Source organism: Paramormyrops kingsleyae, chromosome 8 (genome assembly GCF_048594095.1).
Source record: "Paramormyrops kingsleyae isolate MSU_618 chromosome 8, PKINGS_0.4, whole genome shotgun sequence".
NCBI classification, from domain to species: domain Eukaryota; kingdom Metazoa; phylum Chordata; class Actinopteri; order Osteoglossiformes; family Mormyridae; genus Paramormyrops; species Paramormyrops kingsleyae.
The window spans coordinates 17,131,893-17,145,728 of record NC_132804.1 but is presented as its reverse complement, the minus strand read 5'-3'; the positions used below and the strand labels follow the sequence as shown (position 1 = coordinate 17,145,728).

Below are 13,836 nucleotides of genomic sequence, written 5' to 3'. Positions count from 1 at the left end.
CTGTTTATTTTTTTAATCAATAAAACCGTCTATAATATCTAGTTTATTTTTATTAACTCAAAATGAATTGCTTAAAAGTGGAAATAGCGAGATTTAGGATTTATATATGTGTCCGCGTTTTTATATATAACCATACTTAAAGGTGTATTTAAGGTCGAGTAATTCAATTAAAATGTAATTTAAACGGGTATTATCCATTAAAAAGGACAGACAATTTGGATCTAGCAAATGTGTACAGTTAAAAAGATGTTGACAGTAAGATGAAGACACGCGTTTGCTTACCAAGACTAGGGCAAAGCGCTCCTCCAGCTCTCCGCTGTCGGGCATCGGCACTCTTAACTGCATGACGTGAGGCTTTACATCTCCCTGGCCGTCCACACTTTCAGTATTCCCCATTTTCAGAAACTGTCCTTCAGTTTGGACCGAAAAACAGATTCGGGGCTCTTCTTTCAGTCTCAGGCAAAAGTGATGTCTCAGGAAACTGACCAAAACCCCACGAAAATTTAAATACACGAATCCTTCCAATTTTTAAACATTTTTAATCCCACTTGGTTCGCTTTATATTAAGGCAATTTAATCATTTTCTACATACTTTCTCAGTGTTATGTATGAAGACATTTAAATGTGTAGTCCCTTTAGATTTTACATATATTCTATCTTCCAAAACCAAATTTCTTCAAACACTCCCATGTTTTGCAATGAGTTTTGGTCCTTTTTACCGAAATGCTGCGATGTTAGTTTCTCCAAACTTCGTGGAAATCCAAATTCCCATTCATTACTGTTGTGGGAACGACTCTTTCTTGGATTTCCCCTCCACCGTAAGTGCGCACTGAGCCCCACGGACCCGCCTCCATTCCGAATAACTTTTCGTTTTTAGTAGCTGCGCGTCCATCGCGCACAAGTCAGAGTAAAGCGAAAAAAATACGCGCTTTCGCCATCTGCTGGTCACATCTTTAATAGCCACTTTTTAACATTTCCGATCATAACATTTCTTTCCTCTGAACTTGGCTTTTAACCGGCTTTCGAAATAAAAATTTGTTTAATATTCATGACAAAATAATTTATAATCTACAAGTGATTCTTGAAAAAACAAATGATCGCACACTGATTTAAGTAATATACCTACTGTACAGTGGTATTATGAACACAATTTTATCCGTTAAAGTCTAAGCACTGTAAAGGAAAACTGATTATGTTCAGAATAATTGGTGAAGGGTTCCATTCTATATGTGATCTTTGTATATATGCATCCATCTCAGTCCCAGAACTTCATTACTTGATGCCCTTGGCTTTCAGCTCCTCTTTCACTCTTAGCAGGTATCCATTGTCAGGATAGCCAAAACTAAGGGAGGGGACAACAAATCAGAACGTTAGGGAGGTCAGGATAGCCAAAACTAAGGGAGGGGACAACAAATCAGGACGTTAGGGAGGTCAGGATAGCCAAAACTAAGGGAGGGGACAACAAATCAGAACGTTAGGGAGGACAGGATAGCCAAAACTAAGGGAGCGGACAACAAATCAGAACGTTAGGGAGGTCAGGATAGCCAAAACTAAGGGAGGGGACAACAAATCAGAACGTTAGGGAGGACAGGATAGCCAAAACTAAGGGAGCGGACAACAAATCAGAACGTTAGAGAGGTCAGGATAGCCAAAACTAAGGGAGGGGACAACAAATCAGAACGTTAGGGAGGTCAGGATAGCCAAAACTAAGGGAGGGGACAACAAATCAGGACGTTAGGGAGGTCAGGATAGCCAAAACTAAGGGAGGGGACAACAAATCAGAACGTTAGAGAGACAAGCCAAGAAGATGGGCAGCAGTGACAGGTAAACTCAGTGCACAAGGACAGTCCCATATCCTAATTGTCCTACCTGGTGGGTCCTCCCCATTGGCTGGTCTTATGGTGAATGTCATTCCAGATGACTGTGTCTGACAGCCCAGTGGTCCGGGACACCCCAACTGTGAAGATCAGCTTCTGGGCAAATGCCCTTTTCAGCAGCTCCAGAACCTCGTTTCCTTCACGGTTGTTTGGCAAATAAGCCTGTCTGTCTGTCCCACTGAACCTCTTCCCAGGATTTGGGTGCCTTTCCTACAGCCAGATTTCAAACAGAGATTACAGAATGGCTATTATGTTAAACTATAGGAGATATACAAGCATACTTCTAAATTGTATAGTTATTTTCAAAGCCCAGACGGCAAAGGGCACAAGACAGATGAGACCAAGAGCAGGATACATGACAACTTCACATACAGCATGGGGCAGTAGTGTTGGAAGGAGGGGTGCTGAGTGTGCTTCAGCACCCCCTCTGGTTGTTGGTAGTAATGCAATGTCACAATACTGTAGGGTAGGATGCCCACGCCTATAGTTTAAAACTGTGTTTTTATGCCTGTTATCTTGTTGTTAGCTGCTGACAGCTGCCAACAAAAGATCTCCAGTCAGATCTGACTCTCAGCACCCTGAGCTCAAAACATCTCTCCACACCTGCACTTGGGGCAGGATTCAAACCCATCAAGCTGGAGTTTGGAGACTAGAGTCATAACCATTGACCAACTATGCCATTTGGAAATCAACATGTTTATGCCAAAGCCCTCTAAGAACTTGAAAATTATATGATAACTGTTTCTTACCGTCTGCATACCATCAGGAATCCTATAATTAATTACAATTGTGTCACATTTCGGAAATCCTGGAAGTCTGGCGCGTATGACATCGTAAGTCATTGTTCCATTTGGTTGGTCTCCCACCACCTGTCCAAATATTTCTTTACACACTGGACACTGGGGCCCCATACTTTTGACTGCACCATCCAAACAAGATGAACAAAACACATGTGAACAACCCAATTTCTTCTTATTCGTGAATTTATCCAAACATATTGGACATAGATCTTCTTCATCTGCAGCTGCTTGTTTATCCCTACTTGCTCCTGCAGCTGTGGTGGGCAAGTTTCTCTTCAAAAATTCCTCGACGATCTCTCTCGGACCACTCAGACGGTATCCCTTCGCTGACACGCTCAATTCCAGCTTGGACTCTTCATCCTTTTGAATTTTTTTTAGCATCTCTGTCAGGTTGTCTGGTTCCAGGTTGTACATGGGGAGGGTAACAATCTCAAAGTTTAGACAACACCTCTGGACAAGCTCAGTAAACGCTTGATTGGCCAGTTCCTTCTGCTTCTGATCATTTGCTTCAATCGAAACTAAAACAGCATCTTTAAATTTGACTCCAAACTTCTCCTGTATGTCATCCATTTCCTTTCTGTAGGCGCTGGACAGGTGACTATAGTGGCAGACAGGAACACGACATTCCATTAAATCTTCTTGAATGGGCCTTTTGCTATATCTAGCAGTGTGTGTTTCCTCATCACGGTCTTCCTTAGACTGCCAGTGAGCACTCCCAGCATTCTGAGTATTCCCAATGGGACCAGCACTGGAGAGTGAACCGTTCGCTCCTTGGTGGTGTTGAGGCTTTTTCTTGATGGCGCCCTGGTCCTGTGGCTTGGAGCCACTGGGATACACCAGTCCACTGGCTGGCACTGGCATTTTTTTCTGAACAAGAAAATAAAGACCACCAGTCACATATCCAAAGTATACTGCACTTGCATTATAAAGACTGAGGGAAAGTTTATGGCAAAATTTCACCTTGGAAAATGTCACCCATTGATGTAATAATTTTTTAAATGTCACCCACACTTTCTTACTTTAGTTGTTAAATGAGTATTTCAAGAATTTTATCCAATTCCAACGCGAATTAATCAGAATATAAATATATAAATGCTAGGAAATTTTTACAACCCCCCCCAATTTATTTATTTGTCTAAGAACATGGTTTTCATTGTCATGCTCTAAACTGGACCTGAATTAGTTTCCGATTACGGCTCTTATGCCACTTTGGCCTGGAGTGTTCAGGTATTTGGTAACATAGTGATGGTCTTGAGGGAAAAAACGGCTGCGGCTCATGAATTATGGAAAGGTTATAAAACCACAGGAAGCTGCACACCTGAATGAACCACAACGCACCTGGAATAACATCCTCCAGGCAGATCAGACCAAAATGGATTTTGCATATCATAACAAGAACCTCACACCAACTATTAGCTACACTACTGCACACAAAGGATTTCTTCACCTTCCTTCTTCACCTCACTGGATACACACACTCCTAATTATCTTGTCCTACAACGAGATCTGATTCAAAGTTCCACTGATATTGCAAAAACTATTATACATGACATCATGCAAGAAAGAACAAAGTTAAAAATGAAATATTTAGCCATCTCTTCATCTGTAATTTTTTGGTTTGTAAATCTGTAACAAATTACAATAAATCTTTCCTATGTTGTAGATTATAATAATCTATAACAAATCTATAATAAATTGGGGCTATAGTGTTCAGGTTACATTATGCCCTTATTAATGAATTCAAGTCATATTAGCTATATAATCCACACCTGGGGGGTATTACACTGTCTCTGAAACAGGCACATTCCAAGCACTGACAAATCAGAGGTGTCATACAGAAAGACAGAAACACTGACCTGGTCCCCGCTGTTAAATGGGTTTCCAGGCTGGGAGAAGGATACTCTGACCATTTCATTTAGTTCCGTCAGTGTCAACTTTGCGAATCTTAAATCCAGCAGCCTGCTTAAGACTGAAGAAAGTAACACTCACTGGTTAATTACTAAACATTGTACACCAAATAAGGAGAACATTATTTTTAGCAGACAATAATTCCTAGTAAATTATTAAAATCACTATAGAAATAAACCTTTTTAATAATGCACAGTACAGTCTCTCACCTGACGCAGGTGATATCGTCACCATCACAGAATGTGGTGTGTCCATGACATCTAAACTGCGTATCTCACATGAGATCTGAAGATCTTTGTTGAACATAATATGCAGGGCCTCATATAGTATAAATGGCCACTTCTCAGGAAAGTCCACATGAGGCCAACTGATGTCAACTCGGACCACTGCAGTATCAGTGGATGCCTATAAAGATAAAAAGATCCCAAAAGCCATTTACATGTAGCAGTAAAGGATCAAAGTGCACAGATACAAACACAGTGCAGTGCAACACCAGGCTAAGTGCAGACAGTAAACATACTATTAAAAAAATGTGCAGAGTAACATTTATCTGGGAGTGTATGTGCATTTTACATAGTCAGGTACAGTGCTGTCTGTCTTTTTAAATATAAAGAAATACTGTCTTGACGTGTGTTATGGCTGGGGGGGGAGGGGGGGCTGGCATGTCGGGAGGAGGTGCTGCAGCAGGTGGGACGGATCCACAGTATCGCTTCTTTGTGCACCGTGGTGCAGTAAGCTGGTGGCTAACGGGGCGCCAAGATGCCATCTCACAGGATGGACGGGCAGACCAGGTCATGATATCCTCCAACTTTGCCACCATCCTCTTCTCCGGCGTGTCCCTCAGGTGATGCTGCTTCCCCAGCAGACCGTTGTGTCAGCTGTGATGGGGGGTGGGGGGGGTCTCACTATGGGATGCCCGTGGCAGCGCCCTGTAGGCCAGCCCAGCACGGAGCTCTCCCGCTGGTCTCCTGCCAGCTCCAGCATAAGCCCTTAATTATCAGATTAGCTCTCATTCTGGGGTGGGTTTCTTGATAACAGTGACTATTAGCGTCATACGAAAACTCTAAAGATATATCTTATGAAAGGTATTTCTTTTCCTACGTCTGTTTCCCAAAAAATCTCTTAAGAAGTTGCTTAAGGGAGAGCTTCTTAAGTATGGCCTTAATAGGTGCTGGAACACCTGATTGGTTGACATCAGTGGCTTGAGAATTGATTATTCTATCCATGCAGCAACTGCTTGACTGCCGCATGAGATAAACTTGTGTTCTTTATAAATGTAATACAGCAGGAATCCTTCAAAATATTGCATAAATCAAAACTGGGGTGAAGCTAAAAATTAAATACAAACTTAAACAATCAACTAACTGGAAAAATGATTTTTGCTGATTGGGTGCACCAACCCACCTCCCCAGATTGTAGTATCACCATTTTATTTTTATATGTTCTATAAAACACCTGCGTGCACCAATGTGTGTGCATGTCACTGATATAGGAACAAGCAATGGCCCAATAGCCAAAAGAAAAGTTTTGTTACCGTCTTAAAAGAGAAAGTCCTACGTGCTTCAGTATTGACTACTAAGGACGGTTCCCGGGTGCTTTTTTGGGGAAAATATATTAGAGAAATGAGTAAATGATCCTGCAGTGTCGACGTATCAATCTCATGAACTAAAGCTTTGATATACTGTGACTTTGGCACATTTAGAGAGGTGTGCATTCCAGGGGTGGAGGAAATAGGGGGAACGCGGCCACCCCAATATCGGCAGAACCCCCCCTCTCATCCGTCCCAGTCATAAATAAATACATAATCATCACCGTGCTCCTTATCTTTCATTATGAACCTGCATGTTACTCAGGACAATTCAATGTGCATTCAAAGCGCAATTACAAAACCTAATGAAGATTGCACTCATGCATCTGACAAAATATTTTTTATCACATGGATCAGTTATTTTTTTGTTAAGCAATTTTTGATTATGAAACTCTAGCCTTTACGATGCTAGTCTTATTTTAAATGACAGTGATGGAGTGACATCATCAACCCTTCACTCTCCCCCCCCCCCCAATGCATAACACTGTGGGCTATATTTATTATATTATACATTATGTTATACTATATCATGCACTCCACACTTCTACTTCTATGCCATTCCATCGTAAACTCCATGTTTAATGTTATTCTATAGTGCAATATACGTACATAGCAGATGTATATTTTGTACATCCCTGTATATAGATAGTACTATATCTAATCTCTTTCATCTCTTTTTATATAGTTTTAAAGTGTTTATCTACATTTCCTTGGAGCAGCTGCAATAAGCATTTCACAGCAGGTTGTACTATGTATGATGATGCACGTGACAAATAAAATCTGACATGAGCAGCATGAACAGACAACTGCGATAAGGGACGGCTAAGAGAGGCTCAGACCAACCTTGCAAAACAATATCTTATGGAAGATATACTTAAGAACGTTTCAGGAAGCCACAGAGTTAAGAGACAACTTAAGGTAGAAATTACGAACGACACAGCGTTGAGGTTTCAGGAAACGCAACCCTGATCTTTTCCCATTTTTGTGTAAAAACGCAGCTTTCCTGGCATGTATTCTGGAGATACCAACTGGACCAGTAAATCAGGTGGAAATGGGTCTGAACAAGAACCAGTGGACCCTCTGCCCAGCCTGGCAGTACATTCTGACGTATCTGGTTTAGGCCCCCAGTACACCGAGTACCATGCTGGCACAGATGCTGAACAGCATTTTGTTTGCTGCCTACATAATTACTCCTTTTGCCTTTGGAATCTGGGGTTTCGAGCTTCAGGCATGAGAAGACAAAGCAGGCAGGTTCAGCACATCCTGCTGCCTGTAGGTGTCGGTAAACGCCGATCCAGCCTTACATGTTCTGCCGCCCGTGATTGGAAACAAATGTACCAGCAGCTAGATAAAGAAGGAAAGCATTCCTGCTCCACACCACAGCAGTCAGGAAAAGCCTTTAAAAGTTAGAGGAAAAAAAAATCTGCAACAGGAAATGAAGACGAGACGCTCATAGGATCCACGTGATCTATGAATCTTATCCTGTACTGCAGGTTTTCATTAGCCAAGTCACTGTGCACTAGGGAGAGTCCATGGCCTGTGTCTCCTTACCTTCACCTGGTTCACATCCATCTCCATCTGTGTCTGGGCAACCCTCACGAATCTTGATCCTGCCATGTTGCCATCTAGATGCTTCTTTAGCACTTCACCTGGGTGTATCACATCAGATTGATAATCTACACAGTTACAACAGCAAACACAGTAACAAGATGCATACTGTTAAAACTTGAGTGATTTCGACAAAATGTGGCAATTAACCTAATGATAAACACTGCTATTCTCAAGATGCAGACACTTAACCTGTATTTGAATAAACAAAGAAATATATTTGTAGGCAAGAAAATCACATTTGTTTTACTATTGAAGTAGCAATATAGCAAGCTGCAAGTTTCATGTGCAATAAAATTCATTTTGTAAAAGTTTTTAAAAGTTATCAATATAGGTTATATATTTGTCTTTCCCGTTTGCTTTCAAAATAAACAAACTGAAGTAGTGCTAGGCAGCGACTTACGCAGCGAACGAACAGAAACGAAAATGAAAGCGGTTCCAGCTGAAAAAATGGCCGCGTCTTAAGGAGAAACAACTTTGTCTGATGTTAAATAAATCAGGGTTAAAACCTTAATACAGAAATTCTTTTCCGGTAACAGACTTTTAGAACTATGTCATTTATGATTCATATTACTATGGGGTTGTAACAGCCTTTTCCGTATCCCCGACACTGACTTCCAAACCAGATATTTTTGCCGAGTGTCAGTTACATACTTTGTATAACATGACATGTGTCACATGGCTAACTGCAGTTTCCCATAATTTTTCCCCCACCATTCTGCAACAAGGATACTATAGAATACACTTTTATTGTAACTTATTATGACACATTTGTTAACAACATGCCATTGGAGAAGGTACCATTCGCTGCTTGGTGAGGCTTTTCCATGACGGCACCCTGGTCCTGTGGGTTGGAGTCTCTGGGGTATGTCGGTGCACTGGCTGGCACTGGCATTTTTTTCTGAACAAGAAAATAAAGACCACCAGTCACATATCCAAAGTACACTGCACTTGCACTGTAAAAACAGGAAAGTTTGCAACAAAATTTCACCTTGGAAAATGTCACCCATTGATGCAATAATTTTAGAATGTCACCCACACTTACATTAATGTAAAGAAGAAAGTATCTGAACAATAATCCATAAATACTAGGAAATTTTTAAAGGGCCATTTTTTTTTTTTTTACTTTTTACAAGAACATGGTTTTTCGTTGTTTTGCTCTAAATTGGACCAAAGGTAATTTCCATTTATGGCTCTTATTGATCAGAAACTATGCCACTTTGGTCAGGATTGTTCAGTTCTTTAGTAACGCATTGGGCTCCATTTGGACGATCTAATGCGATGCGTAAAGCACAAAGCAGAACTAACAGTTATGGGTGTGTCCAAATCCATTTTACTATTATGAGAGTGGAAAAAACAGACTTTGTGCCAGGACAAGGCAGGAAAAGGGTTATCCTAACTCAGAGGTGTGTTTTGGGTGCAGCATGCAATGAGCCAATCTCTAAGAAGCACTGCATGATCTACTGCGGAATGCAATTAGAATGGCATGATTGCCCGGCAAACAAGATTTCTTTTCAGCTGGGGAAATGGACGTGCTCATGTGCGAGATGATGAGACGTGAGCACATCATCTACAGAAGCCGCACTGTTCCACCAAGCCTTTCGAATGAAGCAGGCGTGGGATGAGGTAGCAGCGACCGCGTCCATGTTTTCTGGCATCACCAGATCATGCACGCAGTGCCGAAAGCAGAATAATGATGACAGAAGATGGGGAAAGCGGAAGCTCGCTGCTGAACGAGAACAGCAGCTGGGAACGGGGACTTGATTTCGGGTCTGTAGTTTGCAAAATATAAATAAAAGTACAATCTTTCTTCAAACAAAACAAATCAATCATCAATTATGTAAAGGTTATAAAAGCACAGGCAGCTGATCATTTCCTCTCCCAGTGTCTCTTCATAAACAATATTGATTCATAGCTGTGGTTTTCAAAACAGCACCTGAATGAACCACAATGAACTTGGAATAACATCCTCCAGGCAGATCAAACCAAAATGGATTTCCTTTGCCGTCGAGGATAATCAGCACACTTGGTAAAACCCAAACACTGCATATCATAACAAGAACCTCACACCAACTATTAGCTACACTACTGCACACAAAGGATTTGTGCTTCCTTCTGATTCAAAGTTCCACTGATATTGCAAAAACTGTATTAAACATTACATCATGCAAGAAAGAAAGAACATAAAGTTAAAAACGAAATATTTAGCCATCTCTTCATCTGTAATTTTTTGGTTTGTAAATCTAACAGATTAAAATAAATAATCTTTCCTATGTTGTACATTATAATAATCTATAACAAACCTATAATAAATTGGGGCTATAGTGTTCAGGTTACATTATGCCCTTATTAATGAATTCATGTCATATTAGCCATATAATCCACACCTGGGGGGTATTACACTGTCTCTGAAACAGCCACATTCCAAGCACTGACAAATCAGTGGTGTCATACAGAAAGACAGAAACACTGACCTGGTCCCTGCTGTTAAATGGGTTTCCAGGCTGGGAGAAGGATACTCTGACCATTTTATTAGGTCTCTTCAGTGTCAAATCTGTTGATTTTATCTCCAGCAGCCTGCTTAAGACTGAAGAAAGTAACACTCACTGGTTAATTACTAAACATTGCACACCAAATAAGGAGAACATTATTTTTAGCAGGCAATAATTCCTAGTAAATTATTAAAATCACTACAGAAATAAACCTTTTTAATAATGCACAGTACAGTCTCTCACCTGACGCAGGTGATATCGTCACCATCACAGAATGAGGTGTGTCCAAGACATCTAAACTGCGTATCTCACATGAGATCTGATGATCTTTGTTGAACATACTCTGCAGGGCCTTTTGTAGTACAAATGACAATTTCTCAGGAACGTCCTCATCCGGCCAACTGATGTCAACTCGGACCACTGCAGTATCAGTGGATGCCTATAAAGATAAAAAGATCCCAAAAGCCATTTACATGTAGCAGTAAAGGATCAAAGTGCACAGATACAAACACAGTGCAGTGCAACACCAGGCTAAGTGCAGACAGTAAACATACTATCAAAAAAATGTGCAGAGTAACATTTATCTGGGAGTGTATGTGCATTTTACATAGTCAGGTACAGTGCTGTCTGTCTTTTTAAATATAAAGAAATACTGTCTTGACGCGTGTTATGGCTGGGGGGGGAGGGGGGGCTGGCATGTCGGGAGGAGGTGCTGCAGCAGGTGGGACGGATCCACAGTATCGCTTCTTTGTGCACCGTGGTGCAGTAAGCTGGTGGCTAACGGGGCGCCAAGATGCCATCTCACAGGATGGACGGGCAGACCAGGTCATGATATCCTCCAACTTTGCCACTATCCTCTTCTCCGCCGTGTCCCTCAGGTGATGCTGCTTCCCCAGCAGACCGCTGTGTCAGCTGTGATGGGGGGGGGGGGTCTCTGGGTGCAGAGATGGGTCTCACTATGGGATGCCCGTGGCAGCGCCCTGTAGGTCAGCCCAGCACGGAGCTCTCCCGCTGGTCTCCTGCCGCTGCCAGCTCCAGCATCAGCCCTTAATCAGATTAGCTCTCATTCTGGTCTTTTCACGTTTTGGTGTAAAAATACAGCTTTCCTGGCATGTATTCTGGAGATATCAACTGGACCAGTAAATGGGTCTGAATGAGAACCAGTGGACCCTCTGCCCAGCCCAGCAGTACATTCTGACGTATCTGGTTTAGGCCCGTATTAGACGCCCTGGCACAGATGCTGAACAGCATTTTGTTTGCTGCCCAAAGTCTTACTCCTTTTGCCTTTGGAATCTGGGGTTTCGAGCTTCAGGCATGAGAAGACAAAGCAGGCAGGTTCAGCACATCCTGCTGCCTGTAGGTGTCGGTAAATGCCGATCCAGCCATACAGGTTCTGCCGCCCGTGATTGAAAACAAATGTACCAGCAGCTAGAACGCATTCCTGCTCCACACCATAGCTGTCAGTTGCTCAGGGCAGCGCTGAAAGTCTAGCTAATCCGAGACTGTGATCGCTCAAATAAAGGTTCTGAAATAGTTTATTTTTATGGCAGTACATAAGTACGAGCTGTCTGTAAATTGGACGTTCTTAACTCAGGAACTGCTTGTAACTATGTGGTTAATTAAAGACAACATAGCAGACATCCCACCTTAGGGATACTGATTTCAGGGAAGCAGATGAGGGCCATCCGGGAGGGTGGGGGCACTGGTCAGGGCTTGGCTGGTATTATGATAATACTGTATGTATACTGCCAACTGGGGTGGGGGCCGGTGGGCGGCCAAAATCTCCTGACCGCGGCTAGTGGGTGGCTGTTAAATTTGGGGTGAGTTTGCAGCAGTAAAATTTCTTGCCAGCTAATTTCACCACCAGCGAATGTCACTGAACGTCAGATATCCGTCACATTGCGCATCATTTGCAGGAGACTCCTGGAAGTTACGGAACAGGTGGGATGTCTGATATAGGATCCTGTATTGCAAGTTTTCATTGGCCTTACCTCCATCTGATCCTGATCCACCTCCATCTGTTCCTCATCTGCCGGGGGACTTAATTCTGCCATGTTATCTTGCAGCTTCTTTACCACTTCGCCTGGGCCTATCACATCAGACTGATAACCTGCTAACACAGTGTTACAACAGCAAACACAGTGACAATACGCATAAACTCGAGTGATTTCGACAAAATCCGGCAATTAATCTAAATATTATAAACACTGATGTTCTCCAGACAGACATTAAATCCATTTTTAATAAATATTAAAAACATATTTGTAGATGGGAAAATCACATTTGTTTTACTTTCGAATTAGCAAGAATGCAAGCTGCAAGTTTCATGCGCAATATAATTCACATATTTCTCAAACAAAACAGACATATTTCGTGACCAAAGAAAACAGAACATATAAGAAACGGATGTCCACCTACACCTGTATATTAATGCTACAGTAGTGAAGTATAGGTATACACATGCGATTTGACGATACACAACTACGCTGTTGCCTACTCAATCCGTATTTACAATATCTTACCTGACCTTAAGAATTTTTTTTAAACCTAAACGAAGTTTTTAAAGTTACCAGTATAAGTTATATTTGTCTTTCCCGTTTGCTTTCAAAATAAACAAACTGAAGTAGTGCCAGGCAGCGACTTACGCAGCGAACGAACAGAAACGAAACTGAAAGCAGTTCCAGCTGAAAAAATGGACGCGTCCTAAAGGAGAAACAACTTTGTCAGACGTTACATAAATCAGGGTTAAAACCTTAATACAGAAACAGATGTGATAAAGGCTCTTCCTGTTTCTTTCCCGGTAACAGACTTTTAGAACTATGTCATTTATGATTCATATTACTATGGGGTTGTAACAACCTTTTCCGTATCCCCAACCCTGACTTCCAAACCAGATATTTTTGCCGAGTGTCAGTTACATTTGTTTAACGTGACATGAGTTATACGGCTAACAGCCCATAATGTCCCATAATGCATTTCATCGTTTTGCTCCCCCCCACCATTTTGCGACTATAGGAAACAATAAAAGAGTATTCTACACTACAGTAACCTACGACACGCGTTTTAAAAACTGCGCCACTGCAGTTTTGAATGCGATCACTTAAAATTCAGGTTGGAAGGTGCCAGCGCCGATGGCTCCAAAAACGAAATATTACATCATATTTGATGAGAAACAGAATATTTAATATAAACTATAATATTTAATTGCAATTACAATAATGACAGTCCTCTTCGTATTTTTTGAGTCACTGCCTGCTGGCACCTTTCACCTGCAAAAAATACGAAGAGGACTGTCATTATTGTAATTGCAATTAAATATTATAGTTTATATTAAATATTCTGTTTCTCATCTCTGGTCTTGGAAGCACATCTGAGTTACCAATTTTCATTATACTTTACGGGATTGACACTATATACGCCTTTATATGATCTATCACTATTTACTCTTGGATCTCCAAGAACAGATCAACGGAATGTATATATTATATTCAGTGGTGGCAATTTCAGGTCCAGAAAGTAAAAATCCAGACCAAGATTTACTTTCAACCAACCAGTTGAGTATA

The 13,836-nt window shown here is 41.4% G+C and overlaps 2 protein-coding genes across 14 annotated transcripts in view; both read right to left on the bottom strand.

The window, feature by feature from the left end:
• Positions 1–849, bottom strand: part of LOC111854016 (formin-like protein 3) — a 35,678-nt gene extending 34,829 nt beyond the window's left edge. For 2 of the 4 annotated variants that reach the window (XM_023831563.2, XM_023831580.2), the window contains exons 1-2: positions 720–849; positions 283–481 (exon numbers count right to left, since the gene is read on the bottom strand). In XM_023831563.2, coding sequence (XP_023687331.2) covers positions 283–481; positions 720–772 — 252 coding nt within the window. In that variant the 5' untranslated portion in view covers positions 773–849. The remainder of the gene's footprint in view (positions 1–282; positions 482–719) is intronic. The other 2 variants (XM_023831597.2, XM_072715341.1) reach the window with 2 other exon arrangements.
• Positions 520–13,230, bottom strand: LOC111854035 (uncharacterized). 10 transcript variants are annotated; one of them, XM_072715345.1, is made up of 12 exons: positions 13,133–13,230; positions 12,919–12,976; positions 12,265–12,383; positions 10,517–10,712; positions 10,256–10,368; positions 8,583–8,682; positions 7,725–7,822; positions 4,795–4,990; positions 4,534–4,646; positions 2,627–3,544; positions 1,870–2,087; positions 520–1,342 (listed from the first exon to the last, which is right to left on the bottom strand). In XM_072715345.1, exons 3-12 carry the CDS (start codon positions 12,325–12,327, stop codon positions 1,273–1,275), a joined length of 2,085 nt encoding a protein of 694 aa, XP_072571446.1. In that variant the 5' UTR covers positions 12,328–12,383; positions 12,919–12,976; positions 13,133–13,230; the 3' UTR covers positions 520–1,272. The 10 variants fall into 10 exon arrangements, with proteins under 10 accessions (XP_072571446.1, XP_072571447.1, XP_072571445.1 ...); XM_072715346.1 differs by having other exon boundaries at positions 12,265–12,386; positions 13,133–13,228; XM_072715344.1 differs by having other exon boundaries at positions 12,265–12,386; positions 12,844–13,217.
• Positions 13,231–13,836: the final 606 nt, after the last annotated feature.